General features: G+C 34.4%; 1 protein-coding gene across 1 annotated transcript in view; it reads right to left on the bottom strand.

Moving 5' to 3' along the window:
- Positions 1–24,475, bottom strand: part of LOC150107468 (NAD(P) transhydrogenase, mitochondrial-like) — a 326,339-nt gene that overhangs the window by 229,521 nt on the left and 72,343 nt on the right. The window contains exons 2-3 of the mRNA XM_090391890.1: positions 21,316–21,964; positions 13,252–13,439 (exon numbers count right to left, since the gene is read on the bottom strand). Of these exons, the coding sequence (XP_090248016.1) occupies positions 13,252–13,439; positions 21,316–21,958 (831 nt within the window). The 5' untranslated portion in view covers positions 21,959–21,964. The remainder of the gene's footprint in view (positions 1–13,251; positions 13,440–21,315; positions 21,965–24,475) is intronic.

The raw sequence follows: 24,475 nt of genomic DNA on the forward strand, positions 1-24,475 counted from the left end.
TGACAAGGTTATTCAAACCCCATTGATGTTTTGAAGATCAAAATTTAAGGTATTAAAAATTAAAGATGCCAAGAAATTATATTCTTGATTTAATCCTTTTACCAAGTGTAAGCACACAAAGTTTGCACATGAACTAACTTCAGGACAAAGCAATTCATATATAGAGGCTAATGACTTCACATCAATTGCCTTAGTATCCAATAATGCAATGCATAGCTTTACAGACATGTATAATACTGTGGATTATGGGAAGGGCCACTACCCATACCAGCTTCGACCTTTATTGAGGTCTCATCAGAGGGAGCCATAATGCACAGCATTACACATGTCTGTAAGGATATGGGTGTTCCATTATGGGATACTAAAGATAATCGATGTGAAGTCATTAGCCTCTATATATGAGTTGTCCTGTCATGAAGTTACTTTATGTGCAAACTTTGTTTGCTTACACTTGGATAAAGGATTAAACCAAGAATATAATTTCTTTACATCTTTAATTTGTAATATAATCAAGTGGAAAAACTCAAAATTTAAGGTACCGGAGATGAAAGTTCTCCAGGTTGTGGTAATTTATGCTTTGCAAGGTTTGTCAAATAAAGAGGAGAGCAGTATGCTATCATAGCAAAACTGTGCACTGGATTGGCAGTCAGCTGAAATAGATCATTTATATGTAGAAGAAAGAGGATGGTCAAAAGAACAGAGACAACTATGGGATCTTAGTTGTATAATTAGAAGATAATGAGCCATTCACCATTACTTAAAGTGAGTATTCAGTCAGAAAGCTGCCTATCCAAATGCAGAAGTCAGGGGGAAGACCAAATGATTAGGGTTCGCTTCACTAAACTTGTGAAGCAAAGTTGAAATTCACTAAACCTTTCCATGGTGTTTGTCCATAGATGGGTAACATAGATTAATGTCCTCTGTTGATCGGCAGCAATGGAATCCATACTTTGTCATTTACATCCTCTGTCCAAAAAGAAACCGAACTTTTGATAGAAAATAAAACACAGGCCAATTATAATTATTCAAATCATTTATTTCAATCAATATACTCTTCCTCAGCTTCGATACAGCATTTGGCACTCAATTAATTTGTTAAATGAGTTTTTTATATCGGATTTTGGGATACTGTCGAGGGTTGCGACTATGGCCGCTTGAACGTTTTCAATGGTGTCGTATCGCTTTCCTTTCATCGGCAAATGAAGTCGGGGGAAGAGAAAGAGGTCACAAGGCACTAAATCAGGTGAATACAGCGAGTGATCCAACACAAAAAATTGATTTTTGCTCAAAAACTGTCTCACAATGTTCGATCGATGAGATGGTGCATTATCGTGCAAAAGTGACCAGCTGCCTGCATCACGATATTCATGTTGAACGTGATGAATTCTCGCTATCAATCACTTCAAAATTTCAAAATAAAACTCACCATTGACCATTTGGCCAGGCAGAACGAATTCTTTGTGGATAATAACCTTGGAATCATAGAAACAAATCAACATTATCTTTACTTTTGATTTCTCCAAGCGACTTTTTTTCGGATGCCCCTCTTCTCGTGTCTCCACTCAGCACTTTGTTTCGGGCTCATACTCAAAACACCACGCTTCACCAATAACGATCATTTCAAGGAAGTTTAAGTGCTTACGGGTGATTTTATGAGGACCTTGCAGTGTTCAATTTGATACATTTTTTGGTCGTCGGTGAACTTGTGGGGAACAAATCACGAATTCAATTTACGAAGGCCCAAATTCTCAGTCAAAATGTTGTGCACATTTGATTTTGGAATCCCCAATTCATCTTCGATCAATCTCATGGATGATTTTGGGTTTTCTTTGATGAAATCATGCACTTTTTGGATGTTAACTTCGCTCAGTCCAGTTTTTGGACGGCCCAACCTTCGTTGTCCTCAAGTGTCTCACGACCACTTTGAAATCTTTTAAACTACTTGTAAACTTGAGTACAGGATAAGCATTCAACATATGCTTTTTTAAGGATTTGATGCATTTCGGTAAAACTTTTACCAAGTTTAACACAAAAGTCAATCGCAGCTCTCTGTTTGAAACTCATTTTCCGACCGTGTCACTCTTGGTCAGTGGCAGCTCATGGCTTGAAATCATGGGGGTGCTGCAACTTTCGAAATATACATACAATGTAAGTACAATGTATACGTGTCTGGATAAAATATAAAAATTATGGTAAAAATTTTTAAAAAAATTAAACATGAAAAAATATTGTTTATTATCGATAAAATTACACAATTTGGTACAATTCAAAATACTTAACAATAAAATGCATTCTTCTTGTTTTGTTTCAAGAAAAAATATTGTTATTATCGATAAAATTATACAGTTTAGTATAATTCAAAATTACTTAAAAATAAAATCCATTATCATAACCCCAATAATGTTCTAAAATAAAAAGTATAACAAATGTTATGTCTTTAATCGTAATGTCCAAATATTTAAAGGGGCAGAGTAAACATGATAAGCACCACAAACACTCTACTACTGGCACAAACTGCATAAACAACAACTTTAAACGACAGTGGAACCGTGCAACTGACAGTGCCACATTACGCTAATACCTCACATCTCACTATGACATGCACATGCTTGCGAGCATGGCAATACGACACTGTGGTAAACACTGCTAGCATCCTTCACTGTTCTAAGTGCTACAAGATGAATTTTTATTATTTTTTATACAAAATAAGAGAATTGTATAAGATTGTATAAATAAATATATTTATATATCGAGAAAAATTGGAGGTGCTGCAGTTTCACAGTGCCTATGCATGAGCCACCCCTACTCCTGACACTATAACTTGGCTTCTAATGAAACAAATGTCATAAACAGTTGACACAACACTAATAAAGGTTACCGCTTTCGACAACAAAAAGATAGAACAGGTGGTGGCCACTAGTTTCTTCTATTTTCGAAAAGTTCGATTTCTTTTTGGACAGAGGGTGTATTACACGTCTTTAAGGTAACATAGGAGTTGAGTGTTGATAGTTCTTTCCGTTACTTTAAAAAGAATTAAGGTGAGAGAAATTGGATGGTAATTTGAAAGTAAAGATTTATCACCCTTCTTAGGAATAGGTTGTATATAGACTAATTTCCAGACTGCAGGGAAATAAGAAAATATAAACAGGCAGCATAAAGTGGGAGTCAACTCTGGAGCCCAGACCTTTAGAACAAATGGAGTCAAGTCGTCAGGGCCAGGAGACCTTTTTTTGGTATCCAATTTGAGAAAATTTTTCTGTTTTTTCAGCAAAGAGGGCAAATGTATGTTGAGTGTTTAGTGCTTGGAATGGTTGGGGGACATTTACCATGATCATCTATACAACAGTTGGAGGAGAAATAGGAAGCAGGAGATTGGCTTTTTCTATAGGTTATGATGCAATAGTACCATCTAGGTGTAATAATGGTGGGAGTAATGTTGGCAAAAGTTACAGCCAATAGCATTGGCTAGAACCAAGAAGGCATGTTTGCCATTTGGGCAGAATGCAAGTTTCTTACTTTTAGCTCTCTCAATGTCAATTATCAGTGTGGTGATAATTTTCTTGCAGCTATTCTGTAGTAGAGGAGTATTGCAGTATAGGAAGATGAAGTTTGGGATATAAGCCAAATGCAGTATGCTTGACTCTTCTTTAGTACAGCCTTAGCAAACCTGTGAGAGAATGAAGGCTTAATTAAATAGGAGACAGGAATTTAGGGTGAAGATTGGAATAAAAAATTTTTCATGCCAATAAGAATTATTTTGGTGATTCATTCTGCTCACAAGTTTGGCTCAGATGGCTGGAAACATAATCTGACCAAGTAAATGTGGTATAAAGTTGTGAAGATCATCCCACTTGGTTATGCCATACAACATGTGGATGTGAGTGGTGGTGGTGTACATGTTGCTCTGTGGAGAAAGAGACAACAATCTGCTTGTTGTTCAGACCATAATCTGGTGAAGATTGTGGTCTGAGCTGTCTAAAAAACAGAACAGACAATAATCATGATGTACTTGGATGGATTACTAGTGAGGATAAGATCCAGGGTGTTTGGGGGTTGTCTTGATATTCTGGTGGACAAGTGAATTTGTATGAAATTGCAAATATTTCAGCCTCTCTACCTGCTTGATCTATGCAGATGGAAAAGGGCAGCCAGCTGATGCTGTAAACATTGAAATATCTGAGGAAGATGATTTTGATGTTAGGAAAGTTGGAATGAAGAAAATCAACATTCAGAGAAAAGTAATTGAGGAGTTCAGTGGTTGTTGGCATTATGAGAGCATTAGAGACAGCATATGAATTTGGTAGAATGAGGTAGACTGATTCTTAGACAAAGGAGGTCAAAATTAGATTCCAGGTTGGATATATTCTTGAGCTGCGTATACTAGAACAAACAATATGCACAAACCATATTTGACTCCTTTTACCTCAAAAACCTCTGAGGTGAAAGGAGTCAAAGTGTGTGTAGTTGGGAAAACAGAGATGAGTAGCATTTGAGGAAGCTGAGATCTGAATTTCTGTCATGAAAATTAGGTGAAGTTCTGCAAACTGGAGGTGAGCATAATTAAGGTTAATACTGAGACAATGCATATTTTTGAAATGGATCTGGAAGGGTCTGTGAAGTTTGAGATGATCTCCCAAGTTTCTCTATGCAGTATGGGTTCAGGTTTCCACATTGGTTATTTTCAGAATTTGATTTTTTCACTAGTATTTCTTCTTTGCAACTGACTGTCCATGCTTAATCTCCACTTTAACATTTCTCTCCTAGTTCTTGTCATTATCGCTGCTTTTGTTCCTGACATAATCAGATCTGGATTGGCTCATACACACATGACAGGGGCATAGTGCCTTCTGACTAGCTGTTCACAACTGATATGAAAGCATAACTGCTCATCAGGGTATCACAGGTCACTTTTATTAAGTGCAAGAAGTTTGGTCCATCTCTCCATGTAATCGTGGGAAATTCAGGATGATGACATATTTTTTGCTTTCTGCTTCAATTGTGTCTTGAACTGACAAGGCAATGAGATTATAAAGCATGCTGTCATTGTCAGCAATAAGTATGTTAGCTTTGAGATGATGATCGTGAATTGCTTTAAGGTTTTTTCCAATTGCATCTATTTTTAGGGAGATAGTTTTGTTGAGCATGATAAGGAACTGCTCCAGGCTGTCCATGTGCTTGCCAAGGCATATGAACTCTTTTAATGGTAGGGAGGCACACAGTGGAAGAAAATGGCTAGCTGAGGTTGCTTAGGAATGCTGATTCAGTGATTTTGGCATAATTGACATGAGTCCACTAGCATCAAAAATCCCATAGATTTTTTTTTTTTTTTTTTTTTTTTTTTAATGTCTAGTTAATCTGCCAGGATTTCACGGGCAGAATTAACTAGACATTACAGCACCCTGCCATTGCTCAGCTTTGTTGCCACCATCTTTATATAGCACTAAAGGCATGGCTATACATTGTCTGCTATCAAAATACAGGAAGACTTTTTTAGAATGCCTCTCTGGCTAAAACTATTAATGTTTTCTTCAGGGCTTACTACTGAATCTTCACGATTTGGTTCTTGTTTTCAATCGCTTTCATTTTTTCTTTAATAATGTTTGTGTATTTAAGGAAGTTTTATCTTCAAAAATTCAATTTTATCCTGCTCAACACTAAATGGCGATCACTTCAAATCCTCTCTATACTCATGTCCTAAACCAGTGGGAAAACATCGTTATCAACAACAAATAGTCAACAAGACTTTTCTTGTTTCTTGCATCTTCTCTCCATGTGAATACATGCACATTTTTATGTTGGAACATGGTGTTAATAACTAGTCCATGCCCTGAACAGAAATCCAGCAGGTATTTACTGTTATTATTAGCTTTGCACTTCTCCAAATTTTCCCAAAACATTTCTATATGTCCAGTAATCATTTCCAACTCTCCTGTTTGGATCTCCAACAAGAACCAACTTTTCCTTTTTCATTGTGTCAGCTGCCTTATGCCTGAAAAAATTCCTCTATTTCTCCCTTACTAGAATTTTCTGTTGGACCATTGGCACAAATAAGTCTCAATGTCTAGTTCTAATATTCAGCCACATCATTCTACTTGATATTGCTGGCATTCAAGAAGATTATCCTCATATTTAGCACTGAATACTATATCTACTCTTCCTCCTCCCTGATTGTTATTGCCTGAATATAACATCTTGTATTGGTTGCTCTAAAAGATCTTGCCTGTTTTTGTCTTCTCTGGTACTTATCCAGTTCTTCTGCTAGTTCAATTTCTTTTCATCGATGATGCTTATGGTGATGTGCCAAATGCTGCTGATGCTGACTGGGATTTGTTCTAGTAACTGACTTTTGCTGTTTGCCTTGGTTCCCTGAATAAAACAACGGGGATCTTGTTTAACTGAGCAACACCCCAGCTGGCATGAAATTCTGTCATTTTGCATTATGACTTAGGACAATAAGAATACAATTTGGTCAGCTAAATCCCAAATTGTCCACCCATCCTCATTCATTCAGTCTCCAGGTAGATGCCTAACAGGGTGCACCAAGAGAAGGCGAGGACCGGACATCAGAACTGGTCGGTTTTCTGCATTCCTTAACAGACTATGTGGAGGTTTCCTTTCTGATGATGCTTCGATGTTCTGAGGTTATCCAACGCTGACTCTTAAACACCCCCAAGGAATTTCATAGCATCCAGTAATTATTATTATTATACGGTATGACCATGGAATCCAGAGACTCATATCCAAACTAACATAGACAAGACCAAGATACGAGCTGGTATGCACATGCTTTATGACTCATTCTTGTGATTCTGTTTTGATGTAGTTATCAGTCTGCCCTGATGACGTCCATGTAATGGATGAAATATATTAAATGATGAAATATACTGGAGTCTGAATAAAATTCTATACATTTTTATTAGATATGTAAGCTGTGAAAGTTTTTAAATAAAGACAACTTTTTTAAAAAATGCAAGCTTTAAGAATAGCTGGGCGATTTAGAAGATGATTTTTACACTGACAAGACAAGGAAGAAGAATTCAAAGTTCATAAATTTCAATTATCAAACTCTCCTGATTTAAATGAAAATATTCACAATGAATGTAGTTAAGTATTTTAAGATTTCAACTATAGGCAATAGTCTTTTGCAACAAAAATACATACATAAATAAATAAAAAGTGAAATTAGACATGAAATGGGAATAGTTGTAGATGTTAAAATGCAATGGAACTCCCTGCTTAATATGGTTTCAACATTTTTAAGACAGTTCCCTGGCAGGGGTCCTTAAAGATTCTGATAGAGAAAATTTAATCAAATACCTAACATTTTTTGAACAATGATTTCAATAATTCACTAAAGCTGATTAAATTTGACTCTCAAAACATTTAGCAGACAAGATGCAAGTTTGTTCAGCAGATTTTGCAGTTAACTTCATGTTAACAAAGTCAATTAAAATTCAAGTTGCTCAGGACAAAAATCATTACTTCAAATAGAAATTTGCAATAAAAGAGCATAGAAATATCAACTTTGATCTTTTGGGATGTCTTACAAAATGCTAATGTACCAATTACATAGATCTTATATTTTCCAAAGAAACAATGAAGAGACATTATTTCTCAGGTGAAAGTACTAAATGTAATGAAAAAAAAAGTTATAATGAAAATACCGGTGAGGCTAATGAAGAAAAATGATAATGATGTAAGAATAATTGAAGCAAATAAGATGCAAAAATATTTTTAGTGTTGAGCATGCTCAGCAATATAAATTTTGTAAACTGAAATAAGAATTTATCTTATTTAAAAATGCAAAGAAAAGAATAGAAAACCTTGAAATATTATGTCAGGCTCTGTTAATTATTATTATTATTACATAACACCTCCAGGGAGTCCAAAGACTCATCAAGGGAGAGTACCTACTCTACAACTCTTTGTCTCCACCAGCCACAACAACCTTCATCATCTACACCAACGGCATCTACCGCTAACCACTACCACTAGTATTGTCACAAACAAACATCCATGCCCACGGCGGGATTCGAACCTGCAGTCTTTTGGCTGGAGAGCAGATACGCTAACCACTCGGCCAACCAGGTCGTTTATTAATTAATGATTCAACAAACGTCAGCCGACTCAAAGAACATTTCCAATTCTAAAAATTTTTGCAATAAAAGTTTATTCGAAATTGTTACACATCTTTGTAACAGGCTGTTTTTTCTCTAAATTTCAATTTTTTACTAAAAATAAAATCTGATTTATAAACAGAAATAAAAATGTAATTAATAATGACTAGTTTTTTTTATACTCCTTTTTCATGAATGTATTCTCTGCACACATGCTCTCAGTTATGAATGATCTCTCAATCATTCATAACTCTGCATGCAACAAACCTGCTTCTCACTTCCTTGTTCATTCACACTCTCCTTATACAGCTTCCAGAACAAGATGACCTCTAGTTCTCCCCTGATCTCCTGTCATTTTACGAAAAACTTCTTCAACATTGATCCTATAACAACCCCTTACAAACTTGTGCATCTATATCATATCATCCCTCTTCCTTCTATCAACCAGACTCTGTAAATTGCATTTTCTCAACCTCTTTCCACATTCAACATTCCAGAGATCAGAAACCACATTAGTTCAGTCACCTCTGGACCCTTTCCAACATCTCTTTAATCCTTTTGAAAACCAGGTGACCAAATCGGTGCACAGTAGTCCATGCGTGGCCTAATCAGAGCCTTATACAATGGAACAAGAATCTCCACCAAGCATAAATTATACATGCCATCTTTGTTTCCCAAATTTTAATACCTTAATTCTAGGCCACTGTATTTTTTTTCAACTTTTAGAAGCCTTGGAACTGCTATGAAAATTTCATAAAAATTACTGGAAAAGAAATAAAAAGATTTTAATCAAGAAAACATTTGATACATAATATTAGAAATAATAAACTAAAACAAGTGTTCTAGAAATTAGTCATTTTCATAAAAACATTCCCTCACTACATACACAAATCTTAACAAGAAATATGAGCTTTCATGTTTAAATCATTAAATTAGAAACATTACAAGGAGTTTATGTGCTAGCTGCAAGTAGGCGTCCTGATTTAATTGATCCAGCTTTGTTACGACCTGGACGCCGTGACAGATGCTTACATTGTCCTCTTCCAGATGAAGTAAGTTTGTGTGATTATCATTATATTGATAATTTATATACATATTTATAGTGTTTTTAAAATTTCAAGGCAGTTATAAAAAACAGCGGCAAGTAAGGAAATGAGTACTGTGAGGTCCGTAATTTTTGATGATTTATGTATTGTATTATGTTTGGAATATTTTGTAGAAGTATTAGCAGAGCTAATCTCAGGTGGCATGGTCACTTAAACAGAATGAGCGGGGAGAGATTAGCAAAACAAGTGTTCTCTGCCAGGTTGGTAGGAAAACGACCCAGAGGAAGACCAAGATATAGGTGGATTGATATGATACAAAGTGCCTTAGACGATAGAAATATAAGATCTAATAATGTTGGAGTCTTGAAAAGTAACAGACTGATTTGGAGGAAAATTGTAGATAGGAAGTTAGTAATGATGTAATGTAATGATTTTTTTTTTCATGTAGTACTATAATATCCTCTACATCCCTTGAGGGTACATGGCAGGAATTTGATGATGATGATGATGATGATATTAAGATTTCTTTTAAATCTTATAAGTTGTTATACACATATTTCATTCTTTATAGTAAAAATGGATATTTTTTTCATATTTTTATATTATTAATATTATTAAATAAATCATTGTTCTGGCATATTTATACAATGTGTACTTACATAATAAAATAATAATCATGTACAAACACATTTTTTTTTTTAACTAATTTTTTCCCTTTACTTAAATTGATGCCAAAGAGCATACTTGTTTATTCATGTGTATAAATATTTTTCATATTTGATTTAATTAATTAATTAACAAGATATTCCTCTATTTAAAATTTCCATAAATGTTACTAACTTCCAGGGGCCCTGCTTTTCCATTTCGCACAGGGCCCTGCAAAATGTAGAAATGGCCCTGATTTGTCATTATCATCACTTTCCTATGTGCATCCTAAAGTTTCTTTGTTTTGTTTTGTTTTTTAACATTATTCATATGGGGGTTCCCCCCATTCTATATCTCTTAGGAATGGTTGAGCCCACTTAGTGAGGGATTCTTCTTCTTCTTCTTATGGTGCTATCTTCTATTGAAGGTCAGCGACCATCTTGGCGAACAAACTACGTTCTTGCATTAATCGGAGCAGTTGTGCACTGCTCTTTCCTGTCCATGTCTTGATGTTGTCAAACCATGATATTCTTTTTCTTCCTCTCGTTCCTTTGCCATCAATTCTTCCTATCAAAATAGTTTGTAGAAGGGATTTGATGATGTTTAAATCAATCTTGGGAGGTGGTGTATATTCCTCCATACTGTCAGCTGCAGCAGTTCATACTTAGATCACTTATTGATGGTGTGTGCTCTTCAGGACTGTTCTACTAATTTTGTCCTTAAAAAAAAAAAAAACTTATTCTGTTTACTCATATCAGTAAATAAACTTAATAAATAATTACAGTAGTATTAACACTTTCACTGGTAAGTCATGTGTCGACAGAGACGAACACATACACACACAAAATTTATCCCACTCACTGAGGTTTTTTATTTTCAGAAATTACATGTAATACAAGTTATTAGAAACGTCTATATTCTCTGAGGAACCACAGAAAAGTTTTGGCAAAACCTTAGAGTTCACCAGAAACAGTACAACAAACAGTGATTTAGATATCTGTTTAACTGCCAAGAACAATCCTAGGTCTTCATTCTAAATATATCTGTGCCATTAAATTAAAATGGAGATTTGTATTTATATATTTCTAAAACAGAATATAAATTACATTTTCACCAATTAAAACTCATTTCAAATGTAAATTATTCATGATCAAATTATTTTTAAACAAAAATATTTTTTTTTTTTAGTTTATCAAATAAATTAAGTAATTTTTGTAAATTTTTTTAAACTCGTCCTCAAAACTTGACATATATGCTAGACTTGGTCTCAGATTTATCAACTCTCATAACGCTGAGCCCTCCAAAACCCTATTTAGGTCTCAAAGACCACAGATTAACTAATGATGAATCTTATAAACAATGACAATGAAAATGTGACAAAAAGAAAACTCCTTAATAAACTAATTCTAACCAAAAAAGACACAACACAACCAATCACAACATACAAACCATGCCAGAATCTCCTCAATAAAAATCAATCTTTCACATCCACTAACATCCATGGCATTAACACCAACATTAATGACATACACCATCACTTACAGTCATCCAGACCTCACCTACTCTTGAGAGAAACCCAAATAACATCTACATCACCTACTGCCCCACCTTAAATGTCCAAATCACACACTTCACAAGTCCTTGCACTCCAAGGGTGGCATCTGTGCCTTTGTGAGAACAGACATTGCATGCCAGTGTGTGGCTAATTTAGAATATCTTGCTTTTGACCTCCTCTGGCTGAAGGTTTTCTTGCATCATCTATTAATTTCCTTCATCTGCTACTTTGTCAGCGTGGTTAGCCTAGTGGCTGTGTGCTTCACAACCATATGACCGGGGAAGGAGTGTCCCAGGTTCGATTTCCGTCGAAGATGCGAGGATCTTCCTCAGCCATAGCCAAGTTAGCTGGTCTATGGGCAGTAGCGTTTTTTCCACCAGTTTATCTGCCGTTTTTCATCCCACAAGCAGGCAAACTGCCCCCCCCCCCATGAACACATGGATCTACAGCCATAAATACCTACCCCCCACCCAAGAGGGGGGGGCTCAACTTGCCCCAATAGGGATGGGGGAGAAAAACGAGGGAAGCTCCATATGAATAAATAAATAAATCTGCTACTTTCACCATTCTCCAAACTCTCATAACCAATCAGGCCTCTCGCATTCCCATTTATGAAACTTGACCATCTGCGATCAAGCCATCCTAGCAGTGAGGTCATCATCCTAGGCAACCTCAATGTCAACAATTCCAACACCACCAACCAACCGACTTGGATGAAGGCCATAAGCAATGACCTAATGCAAATTATATAGCTACCTACATGAATTCCTGGTAACTCAACACAACACTCTTGATCTCTTTTTAGCCAGTTCTCCTTACAGATACACCAACAGTTCTCAGCTCACCTAACCTTAGTAATATACAAATTACCAAACATCATCAGATCTTTATGCTTGGACTTACACTTACCTGCAGTCTTTTCTGGCATAAACACATCACATCAATAGCTTCCTCAACATGCAAAAAACAAGAAATTCTCTTTCACAAAATGTTATTTTACACCCAACAAATGCTTAACTTTATACAAATCCAAAATTTCTCCATTCTTAGAATACTGTTCATATGTTTGGGGTAAACACCTAAAACTTTTCTAACTTTTCTAAAAAATTTTCTTCATGCTGTTCAGGAGAGCAATTCAGCTCACAGACATTTCCTCAATTAATTACAGATTAACTTCAACCTTTATCTCACAAGCACAGTGTTTCAGCTCTGTCTGTTCTACAGTACTTCAATGGTCATGGCTCCTGAACTGGCAACCATCGTTCCTCCACTTACTGTTGCACCTGTTATACAAGATCAGCAGCTACCCAGCACTCATTCATTGTGCAACTGCAAACACACTGAACATGCTTCTCCTTTTCCTTTTTTTTTTTTTTTTTGAAGAAGTGCAGGTTTTAGTTGTTTGGCAATACTTTTTTACTTCTTGTATGTATGTGTATATGTATATATATATATATATGATGATTTGTTGTATTAACTCGGAATTGGGATATGTTCATACTTTTATATACTGACTAAGATCCGAGAATTAGAACAAACAATTAAATTTATTAAATACACAACATGTTTCATCAGAGTGGCCGACTTCTTCCGGCATGAGAGAACATAGAAAGCCGATAAAAAACACTATAAAGAAACATTGAGTCACTATCTTTAATAAATTTAATTGTTTGTTCTAATTCTCGGATCTCAGTCAGTATATAAAAGTATGAAAATATATATATATATATTAAAAAAAAAAAAACTTATGCAGAATTAGCATGGCAATCAACAAAAGAGGAATGGATCGAAACTTAATGTTTAAGTTGTGAGTCCACAAATCCAGGATGGTGAATAAACGATTATATAAATATCTTTTTTATTAAAGGAATAAGAATGGCAAACAAACCTTAAGTGAAACTTCAAGGAATTCTGCCCCAAAAGATTCTACTTGCTCTTTAACAGCTGCCCGTGTATCAAAACACCTAACAATAGCACCCATATTTTTAGCAGTTCCAACAGCTGCAAGACCAGCCACTCCACCTCCAATAACTAATACTTTAGCAGGGGGTACTTTGCCTGCTGCAGTTATCTGGCCTAGCAAGAAAGCATAAAAATAATAATAATAGTAAATAACAGTGAAATGACTGTAGAAAATTCTGTGATATGAAATGGCAATAATAAGGGAATTACAAGTGATGGCTAAGATGAAAATTTAATTAAAAAATTTATAAACTCATGAGTGTTAACTAGATGTCAAGTAAATAAATTTCATTTCTATATATGCACGATATGAGTAAGTGTATATCAATGGCATATGTTGGCTCAGTGGAGTCTAGACTCTTGCCTACTTTAACCTTGTCTGAAGAATAGCTCTCAGATGAGAAAAATGTACTATACCAAAAATTGATGAATAATGATTTAGTAATGTCACTACGAGAGATTTACTCAGCTGAATTCTTACTACTAATTTTAGCTAGTCTCATATGGAGGTAGAGGATATTTTTCTTCCAGAAACTCATATTTTTCATCCCTCAGAAGAGGTAAACCAGCCAGTAGAACATATACAATTTACAGACAAAGAGTACTTAAAGGCATAGGACTAACTGCCTTATCCTTGTATTATGGTTAGAAAATTCAAGGATACTTGGCCATGAGTGTTTAAGTGCCTGTTAGAACCATTGATAGAATAGAATAATTCTGAGCACAATGGTAAGTAACAGGATACAAACATTAATTGCAAAAGTTGCAATTAATTGCATATGCCACTGTGTGTGTGTGTGTGTGTGCGCGCGCACGTGTCATCACCCACTCTTTCCAAAAGCAGTGCATGTGAGAATATTGCTATGCATGATCTCCACACCATAATTAATTATACAGAGAGCCAGTACCTCCTCACCTCCAGGATAAAGGCAGTAAAATGGTTTCTACAGGCCAACTGCTAGACGGCAAGGACTGAGAATGCTGACAACACTTCATGAGTCTTCCTGATCATCTGGCAAATAAACCTGCTGCTTTCTCCACTAGGTGGTTGCTTGGAGGAAGTTAGGAAGTGTATAGAGCTTGCAGGGGAACAATATCAAGGCTACAAATGGAATCTGCCAGTAGTCAGCAACTATATTCTTATTTAATCCTTTCTCCAAGTATAAGCAAACAAAGTTTGCAAATGAGGTATGCCCATGACTAAGTTCCTTGCATATAGACAAAAATATAATTTTATGTAGAATATAATGTATTTTGCAACCAAGTGAAAAAAAACAAAAAAACTTTCTATAACTATCACCAATCCAGGGTATTTTAATAATAAGGAGATACACCTTTTTTCTTTCTTTTATGTACTAGTGAAGTGATTCAGTGGAAGCCAGATCTTCCTGGATCTGGCTTACACTGAATCACTTCTAGAGTATGGCTTTCACTGATGATGGCCTCCTGGGGAAATAGAGAGGTTCTGCTCAGTAGTTTATTTGCCTGTCACTAGCTGAATGGAGCCACTGCTGATTTCTTATCCCGAAGTGATTCAGGGAGTGATGAATTTAGTAGTGATCCTTTAGGGGTACTCAGTTAAATTTAGAGTGTTCTTGTAGATTACTCAGTTTTTGGAGAGTTATCCTCACACTTTAACATACCTCAATAAAGGTTGAAACTAGCCTGATCCTTTCCATAATGCATAGCAATTAGTTTCTGTTCTGAAAATTCCTGGGGAACTGTTCAAATCTTCCTCATCTTGAGGAAAAACAACTTGAGACATTTCATAAATTTAAATTTACAAATCAGAAACAAAAAAGTGCTTTTTTTATTATTTTTTTATGATTTTTAATTTTAGTAAAATACATATATATTATAAAGAACGATTAAAATTTTATTAAAAATTAATGAAGCTATTTAATGACGGCAATAAATTTGTTAGTTTATACATTGATTTGTTTCTTTTAAATATAACACAAGAATATCAATGACTAATATGACTATTAATCAAATGCAATGACGCAATCACATGTAAAGACATTTTTATTACACTTATCTGCATCACATAATTATCCTGCTTGTTGGATAGTTTGTTAGATAAACAAAAACAAGACTTCACTGCCAGTAGCCAACGGACTTCATGCTGTAATGTACAGTGAAGTTATTATTTTTCATTTCTAAATTTCGATCATATTTGGTAATTTGTTGGAAAGATAAAAAATATTTTTTATAATTTTAATTTTTCTTAATTTTATGATGTTAATATTTTAGCTGCAAAATGAAAACAAATCAATCTGAAGTTTGGAAACATTTTAAGAAATATAAAAATGACAAAGTAGCTCAGTGCAATTATTTTCTGAAGTAGATTTCATGTAAGGGATCGAACACTAGTGGACTGATGAGTCATTTAGAAAATATACATCAATCACATTTTAAAACAAAGACTTAGGAAAACACAGAATCTTCAGGCAGCTCAAAAAGAATTAAGGCTGATCCATCAATTTTAAAACAAGAAAATTAGGTGGGATTGTATCTAAATTGGCCACTGAAGATGGCACTCAATTCAAATAATAACTGACAGTCTTAACATGTGGATCAGTTTCAAAATCAAATTCAAAGAAGTATGAATTACCAAAGAATCAGCCAGATATCTTAAAGTTAATTTTGGACTTCTATGAGCATAAAAACCAAGAGCAAATAGCACAAAATTAAAGAATTTAAATCTCGTCATTTTTAGTCTTATTTTAAACGAGTGGACCAGTATTAGAAATAAAAGATATATTTCGATATTGTTGTTCACTCATATGATGCAAAAATGTTTCATTTAGGATTAGTATGTATACCTGAGAAAATGTTCATTGACTGATATTCAGAAATTGTGGTTTTGCTATAAAGACAGCTATTGAAATGAAGGTGATGCAAAAATTCGATGGTGAAAGCTCAGATGATAATTTACTCCACCTTAATCATGCCATTCATTGAAATTGTTGATGCATTTCTAAAAATATAATAAATAAAAATATGTAAAATAATTTTCATGAGTGAAATTGTATAGTCTCAGGAATTCCATGGACTTGGAAAACTAACCGAGACCCAGAAACTCTAACAACGATATACACGCTTGAAAGGAACTGTGCTTTGCATTATGGCATACTAAGGAAACTAATGTTAAGTCAACAGCTTCTATATACAAGTAGCCTGGTTGTGAAGCACCATGGACAAACTTTGTTTGCGCCTGAAATATTTTCAGGACTGGGGCAACTCATGGTAAAGGTGGTATGACTTCACATCACTTGCCTTAGTATCCCATAATGCAAAGCACATATCCTTATGGGTATGTATAATGCTATGCATTATGGGAAGGATCACTACCCAGACCAGTTTCGACCTTTATTGAGGTCTCGTCAGTGGGAGTTAAACCCAGAGGTGGTGATACTAAGGTGGAAGTAATGCAAAGGTCATATCACCATATACCAGTTGCCAACACCTTATTATTAAAATTCTATGGATTAGAGATAGTTGATGGAAGTTTTTTTTTTTCACTTGGCTATGCTACCAATTACATATTTGGTTTAATCCTTTATCCAAGTGTAAGCAAACAAAGTTTGCTTCTGAAATATTTTCAGGACTGGGGAAATCCATAATGCAAAGCATTATACATACCCATAAGGATATGTGCTTTGCATTATGGGATACTAAGGCAAGTGATCAGAACTTATACCACCTTTACCACAAGATTCCCCAGTCCTGAAAATATTTCAGGCACAAACTTTGTTTGCTTACACTTGGATAAAGGATTAAACCAAATTTGTTTGTTTATACTTGGATAAAGAATTAAACAAGTATAATTTGTCATATGTAATTTATTTAAGCTCTTAGAAGTACACTGCCAAATGAGAAACGTATTCAAAGAGCTGGATGAGTGTTTGTGAATTCCTTTAGTTAACAATTAACTTTAAAAACTGATTTTTTTTTAATGCTGAAGAGGCAATATTTATAACATGATTCTTCCAAGAAAGATTGAAATTTAAAGCTATTCCAAGGGGAAAAAAAAATCAAGTCTGGAGTTTTAGATGTATGAAAGTAAAATTAGAAGTCTCCCCACTCCCCAAGAAATACAATGGTGATTCAGTTTTATTATCAGTGAACTGGTGGAAGAACAAGAGAAATAGCCAGGAATAAGAAATTTTTTGATATTTAGTCTGGAGATTCTTCTGATCTCTTTTAGGAGGGAAGGGAGGAGGAATGGAAGAGAAAATTTTGAAAGTTGGGAATGGAAGATGAACATTTATTGAGATTATCAGTTCAAAAATAGAAGAAAAAACAAGAGGCCAAGAACTTGGCATCATTATCCAAGGGGAAAAAAGCCAAAGAACCAGCTGAGTGTACAAGATGATTTCAGTAAAGCCATATCTATCCTGAATATTAAAGGTCTTTCAGAAAAAATCTAAAGAAATACAACATAAAAACTACCTTTAAACCTCCTACAAAACTTTTATTCAGCACATCTAAAGACCCTCCTCTCACATTCAGGCATACACCAAATTAAATATATGTATAACCTGCAGTACACTGGTGAAACTAAACACATAGCTGACATCAGGAAAAAAAAATCCACCTAATCCAACACAGAAAAACAGACCTTTCTTATTTCCTACTGAAAGCCTTCCACAGAACCGAATGGAAATGTGCTCAACTTTTACACCACACAACATGGTATGAACAAAAATTTAAAGATGAAACATTCGGAAAACAATGAAATCTAAACTAAAATGAAGGGCTAAAAATCTTGAAAGTTTTGAACAACACACATATATAACTCTGACAATAATACACATCCTCAGACTGCCTAAAGTATCTCACTATAGGTTATACTGATCTTCATTTCTGGAGATATATATATATATATATATTATCATAGACATGTTGCTGGTTGAATGGGCCTACCATGATGAGTCTGTTGACTCCATGGAAGTTACCTAAATAATAATAATAATAATAAAGGACTAACTGAATTCTAAATTCAACCCAATAGGTGATTACAATAATATAAAGTATCAAGACTAAAAGTAAGGTATAAGATGTCATTAATAAGAAAATTCTGATTGGGTAATGTAATTAATTATTAATCTTACTTAGATATTTTTGTAAAAAAATAACAAAATTTTATTTTATCTATTATCTTTTTTAACCACAACTTTTACAACTTTTAGAACTAGCTTCTGATGGTTTCCTAAAAAATAAATACAGCGAGAATACATTATCATCATTTTGGCTACAAATACAGAATGATTTTCCTGAATTAACAGATAAAGCTCTAAAGTTCATTTTTCTATTTCCAAGTTCATATCCGTACAAAGTTGGATTTTCGGCCCTTGTAGATATTAAGATGAAGAAGAGGAATCGCATTATAGATGTCAAACCGCACCTGAGATTGAAATTAACAACTATAGTGCCAAATTTTGCTGAAATTTTTCTCACCATAAGCAATTTCACCCCTCTCATTCATGATAAATTATTTCAAGTAACTAAAAATTTATAATATCGTTATAGTTTGTTCTATTAAAAATAAACCATATTTTTTGTTTACATGTACATCTAAATTCAAATAAAATAGACATTTACAACGAAATAAATTTTATTTATTTATATATTATTATTATTTTGATAAGGAGGTACTTGATAATAATGAAAATTTAAGAAGGAGTATGTGGATGTCTGAAGTTTGAGAAAGAAACACTAATCTAAGTCCTATAATTAAGCCACCTACTGTGCCAGCCTGGATGGCCGAGTGGTTAGCGTATCCGCTCCCCAGCCAAAAGGTTGCAGGTTCAAATCCCGCCGTGAGCATGGATGTTTGTGATTGTCTGTGGAAATACTAGTGGTGGTGGTTGTTGACAATAGATGGTGTTGGTGTAGTTGCAGTCAGTTGGTGGATTGTGAGTGGTGGAGACAGAGTTGTAGAGTGGATGCCCTCCCTCGATGAGTCTGTGGACTCCCTGGAGGTGACAAATAATAATAATATTGGCTTTGGTTGGGCGTCCTTGGCTGTTGGAGTGACTGTCTGTAGATGAGGATTTCCCATATGAGAGGCAGTTTGATACAACCATATTTGTTTAGGTTGAAAGCATTGGTAACAGCTGTAGCACATTTGAGGAAAAGCCTCTCAAATTTAAATTTGCTTCAGTGGAGAAAGGAGGCTTTTTTCTAACAGATCCTGTGCCAGATATCTAAGTTCTGTTAATCCTACAACCACTGAACTTACCTCCAAGTAAGTCTAGTGGTTGTAGTGGGTCTTTGGGGGGGGGGGGGGGGGAAAGATAAGGGTTGTTAGCTTTCTGTGTGGTTTATAAGTGGTCAAAAGATTGTGCTTTTTTAAAATCTTTTTCACCTTTTCTGAGATGCCATGAATATAAAGGATGGTGATGGATTTGCTATAATCTATATATGGAAGGGGGAAGTATGTGGTGTTAAAATTCTTTTTATTTGGTGGGAGGTGTAGCCATTGGCCAAAAATAGTTCTATCAAACTGCATCTCATATGGGAAACTCATTTGCAGAAAGTCAGCCCAACAGCCAAGAACACCCAACCAAAGTCAATAGGCATAATTATAGAACTTTAGGTCATCCGGTATCTCTCCTGTTCCATCTTTGTTACTGAAGTGTGCCTGCGTGCATGTGTTCGATACCAGAGTATTATTATTACATGACAAATCCAAGGAATCCAGACTCATCGAGGGAGGACACCTACTACACAACTCTCCATCTCCGCCACCCACTTAATCCACCAACTACAGAGAACTGCCACTACTATCATCATCTACAACAATGCCATCCACTGCTCACCACCACCATCATCATCATTAGTAATTTTTGTCTGTAAATTGCGTGTGTTCTTAAGGCCAATTTGTCTGTATGCGGGATGAAAAACCAGAGTTTCTGGGAGAAAAAACCCTGCTACCTCCATAGCAGATCAGCTAACTCACCTTCAATTGAAAAAAAAAAAAAAAAAAACCATGTAGATTCCTCTCGTCATGATGAAAATCGAACTTAGGCTTTTTCCAATCAAAGGGCGCAACGTACCATCATTCTTCCAAATGCACTACAGAGGTACTGAATCCCTGAAAATGCCAATTTAACTTTGGCAAAATATAGGAAGTAACAATTAAAAATTTTTAGTTATCTAGTCTACATCCATTTCCTGAAACTATATGATGCAAGAGAATAAACGTATAAGCCTAAACACGAGGATTACTATCGTCCCTTTACAGATACAACCAGTCTAGAAATTTGTGATACTACTTAAGGAATGGAATTTGCTGCTGGAGGATTCTTCACATACTTCCTTCTAAATATTTGCTAAACAGAGATAACAGAATTTGTGGAATGAACCTACAAGACACAAAAAAGCACAGCCTAGTCCACTTGTTCCAATTTAGTACAGTGAAAGATGACATCATTTGGTCTAGCAGCAACTATCAGAAACTAATTCTTGTGCCTATATACATGAATTTGTGAGTTCCTATTTCAAATTATGCATGCTGCATCTTTCTGTGCTAATTATGACTTTTTTTTAATTTAAAAATTGCTCACATCATTTTTGACTTGCTATGTATATTCAAAGTTAAAACACAAACTTGTGAAACTAACTTGTCTTCCTCTTCATTTTCATCCTTTTACTGAAATTTGTAGGAACAAATTTCTTTCATATATATTTTAAGATTTCAACACACAATTAACTCCAACAACAACAATTTTTTTCCCCATCGCATGGTCGTTTTTCCAACTGCACATGGAGGTGCTCAATTTCTGAAGATGCCAATGAAATCCAACAACAAATTTTTTCCATCTCAATACATTCTATTTACAGATTGTTATAACATCTTGTATATTTTAATTAATATAAAAAATACGTTTACAATTAAACTGTTTCATTTTAACTAACCAAAAAAAGACCTGAAAATCAATTTCAAACTTTGAATAGAAACCATATTATAAAAATTACTTACCAGTAAAAAATCTACCAAAGTTATTTGCTGCTTCTATAACAGCCTTGTAACCAGCTATATTTGCCATGGAACTTAATGCATCAAATACTTGAGCTCTACTGATTCTAGGTACTGCATCCATTGCAAAAACTGTCATTTCCAACTGTGCAAGCAAATCGATTAAATCTTTGTTCTGTGTAGGATACAAAAAACTAATCAAAGTACTTCCTTTCCTAAAATTTGGAATTTCAGTCCTAAGTGGTCCACGAACTTTGAGCACTATATCAGAATCAAAAGTTGTTTTCAAGTTTGTGATCTTTGCCCCAGCTTCTTCATATGCAGCATTAGCAAACTGTGCTTTCTGACCAGCATTTTCTTCTACATTAATGGAAAACCCTTTCTTGGATAAAACAGAAGCTGCTGCAGGAGAAAGTGCCACTCTACATTCATTCTGCCAAATCTCTTTAGGAATACCAACAGAAAGTTTAGAATAAGGAATTCCATGTAAAGATTCTTGTTCAGTTCTGAAATTGGTCTTATTAGCACACCACAGTCTTGGGGAAGACCAGACATATCTTGCTGCCTTTTTATTGAGCCATGGTTTCCTACTAAGCAAAGGAAATTTCAAACATTTCATTTCTTTACAATTCTGAAGAATAAACATGATTACCTAGTGAAAACAATAAAAGCATTCTTGAACCACATGCATTTATAATAAAGAAATCTGAAAAATGAAGAAAATACTCAAAAAAAAAAACAGTTTATGAGTAAAGACATATTCATAAACTACTCTTAATGGCAAATTAATTCAAAGATAAAAAATATAATAATAACCAAACACTCAGAGAATGCCATATAAAATTATATTAATTTTAAGAGTATAAAAGTATATTAATTAAAAGAAATATAACAACAATCTTTGATTTAAACATGAAATCCTACAGTGAATTGCAATACATTTGAACTTTTATCAAACAACAGTACAAATGGGGCTTAGTTCAGCCTTGTATCTTTGGATAAAACTTTCTTCCTTTTAATCTTTTTATAGCAATTTTCCATCTATGTGTGATCACTGCCAGTGTTTAGGCCATAAAAAACCTGCCCACACCAGTGGCGTCGCATGCTCATTTCAGTTGGGGTGTGCTGTTGTATGGCTTATGCAACCTGCGCTACAAAATTCACATCGATTTGACCATATGATTGCATTTTTATCAATGAATGAAAGTTTAAGAGTGCATAGCACATCAGTGCTCATCTTAATTGATCCAATATAATTAATTATAGGATAACTTGGAATATTTTATCAATTAATTGTAACCAAATCTGCATAGAGTGGGGACAATGTGTTTGTTTTAAAATGTATTAGAAATCAATAATGAAGAAGATTGCTATATTTATTTGGTATATTTAAACTACTCAAAGGTATAAATATAATAGTAAATTTGGAAGAGGACAAGGCTTACCTCCTTCAACTACAATCATACAATATGCAAAGCTCTAGCAGAGAATAGGACATTCCGTGGATTTTCAACACTGTTTCCCATTGTAAATGTGGGCAAAAAAGTTATAAATTTATAGAAAATTATATATTTAAAAAACTTGTCTATTTATATATAAAAACATGCCTATCATGTCAGTTCACAGTTCATGCATAGAAAATAGATGAAACTCAGGAAAAAAAAACAAAAAAAAAACAGCAACTCATGACAATGTTTAATTGGATTACTTGACACAATAACCAATCCCAGCCACTGAATTCTAGGTGCTATTATCTTTCACACACACTGCCTTGCCTTCCAAGTGGTTTAAAACCACCAGAATACTAAGAATTTGACCTGCTGTGCTATCTATAAGTCTGTTACAAAGAGCTCAAAGGCTAACTCTACCTGCTATAGTACCCCCACCTCTCTTCCCTGTTCCTTACTCTGTTTTTCAATCTTATCCTCACCCTTCTGCATTCCATCTCTCTGTCCTAATAACCTCACTCCTGTATCCATCTCCCATTTTCCTTCCACAACCTGTTTCTCAAATTTTTGTCTGATCCTTAGCTATACTCACTTTATCTTGATTGTGTGCAATCGCAGTATGTAGAATCTGTTCTGTATGTTCTTTACTAAACCATTAAAATGTAGATCCATTTACTTTAAATTAACTTTCAATTTCCCTTCAAGTTCATTTCATATATTCACCAACTGCACACCCTCTGCTTCTTACAAAATCAGCTTGCTATTCATTAACTTCCACACTCATTATTAATAATCATACCTGGCCAATATGGTAACTGCTTTTCCAACCACAATACTATTCATTCCCTCTAACAACAATCTCCTCAAAGAATATATTGTCATCCCCCCACAAGCAAAACATACACAATCAAAGTATTTGTGTTCCACAACTGCCAATAACTCTGTCCATTCATTCTTTCCATGTAGAATAGTAGTAATTTGTTTCACTGTTACACTTGCACCCAGTTTTGCATCATTCCTCTAATAATCAATTTCCGTATAATGCTATACACTCATCCTTTGAACTTGTTTCATCATAGAATTTCTTGCCTGTTGTTGACATCAGTTAATCTCCTTTTAATTTCACTTTCATCCTTCACCTGCTTTATTTCACTTTTCATCTTCATCAACCTTGGCCTTTTTGAGTTCTTTCACTCTGTTTCCTTTCTTATCATTAGTAATTTCAGGTTTTTTTTTTTTTTTTTTTTTTTTTTTTTTTTTTTTTTTTTAACTTTGATGACATTGTCCTCATGTTTGAAATATTCTGGTCTACTATCACATTTCTTAAATGCCCTAATTCCTCTTCCCTCCTCTTTTTTTTTCATTCATCCTTACACTCTGCCAACCTTTTGCATTTCTAGAATGGTATGGCATGATGTTTGGTTGAAAAAAAAATAAAAATAAAATAAAATTTCTGTAATCTACCCTAGACTTCATTCATGATAATATATCACACTTTTAAATACCACTATGGTATATTTGGCTGTTATTACTTTCATATTGATACATTACCTTAAATCACTATATGAATATTTTCAACTGTGTTGTCATGTAAGTATTTTGAGTTGAACTAAATAGTTTTTTTTTTTTTTAATTATATAGTTCTGCTATACTTTTTGATATATAACATTGTGGGAAATTAGTTTTCCAGTTCTATAAATCATGTAATAGAAATA

Source organism: Typopeltis vanoorti, chromosome 4 (assembly GCF_054136105.1).
Source record: "Typopeltis vanoorti isolate ZY-2024b chromosome 4, IOZ_Tvanoo_1.0, whole genome shotgun sequence".
Lineage (NCBI taxonomy): Eukaryota > Metazoa > Arthropoda > Arachnida > Uropygi > Thelyphonidae > Typopeltis > Typopeltis vanoorti.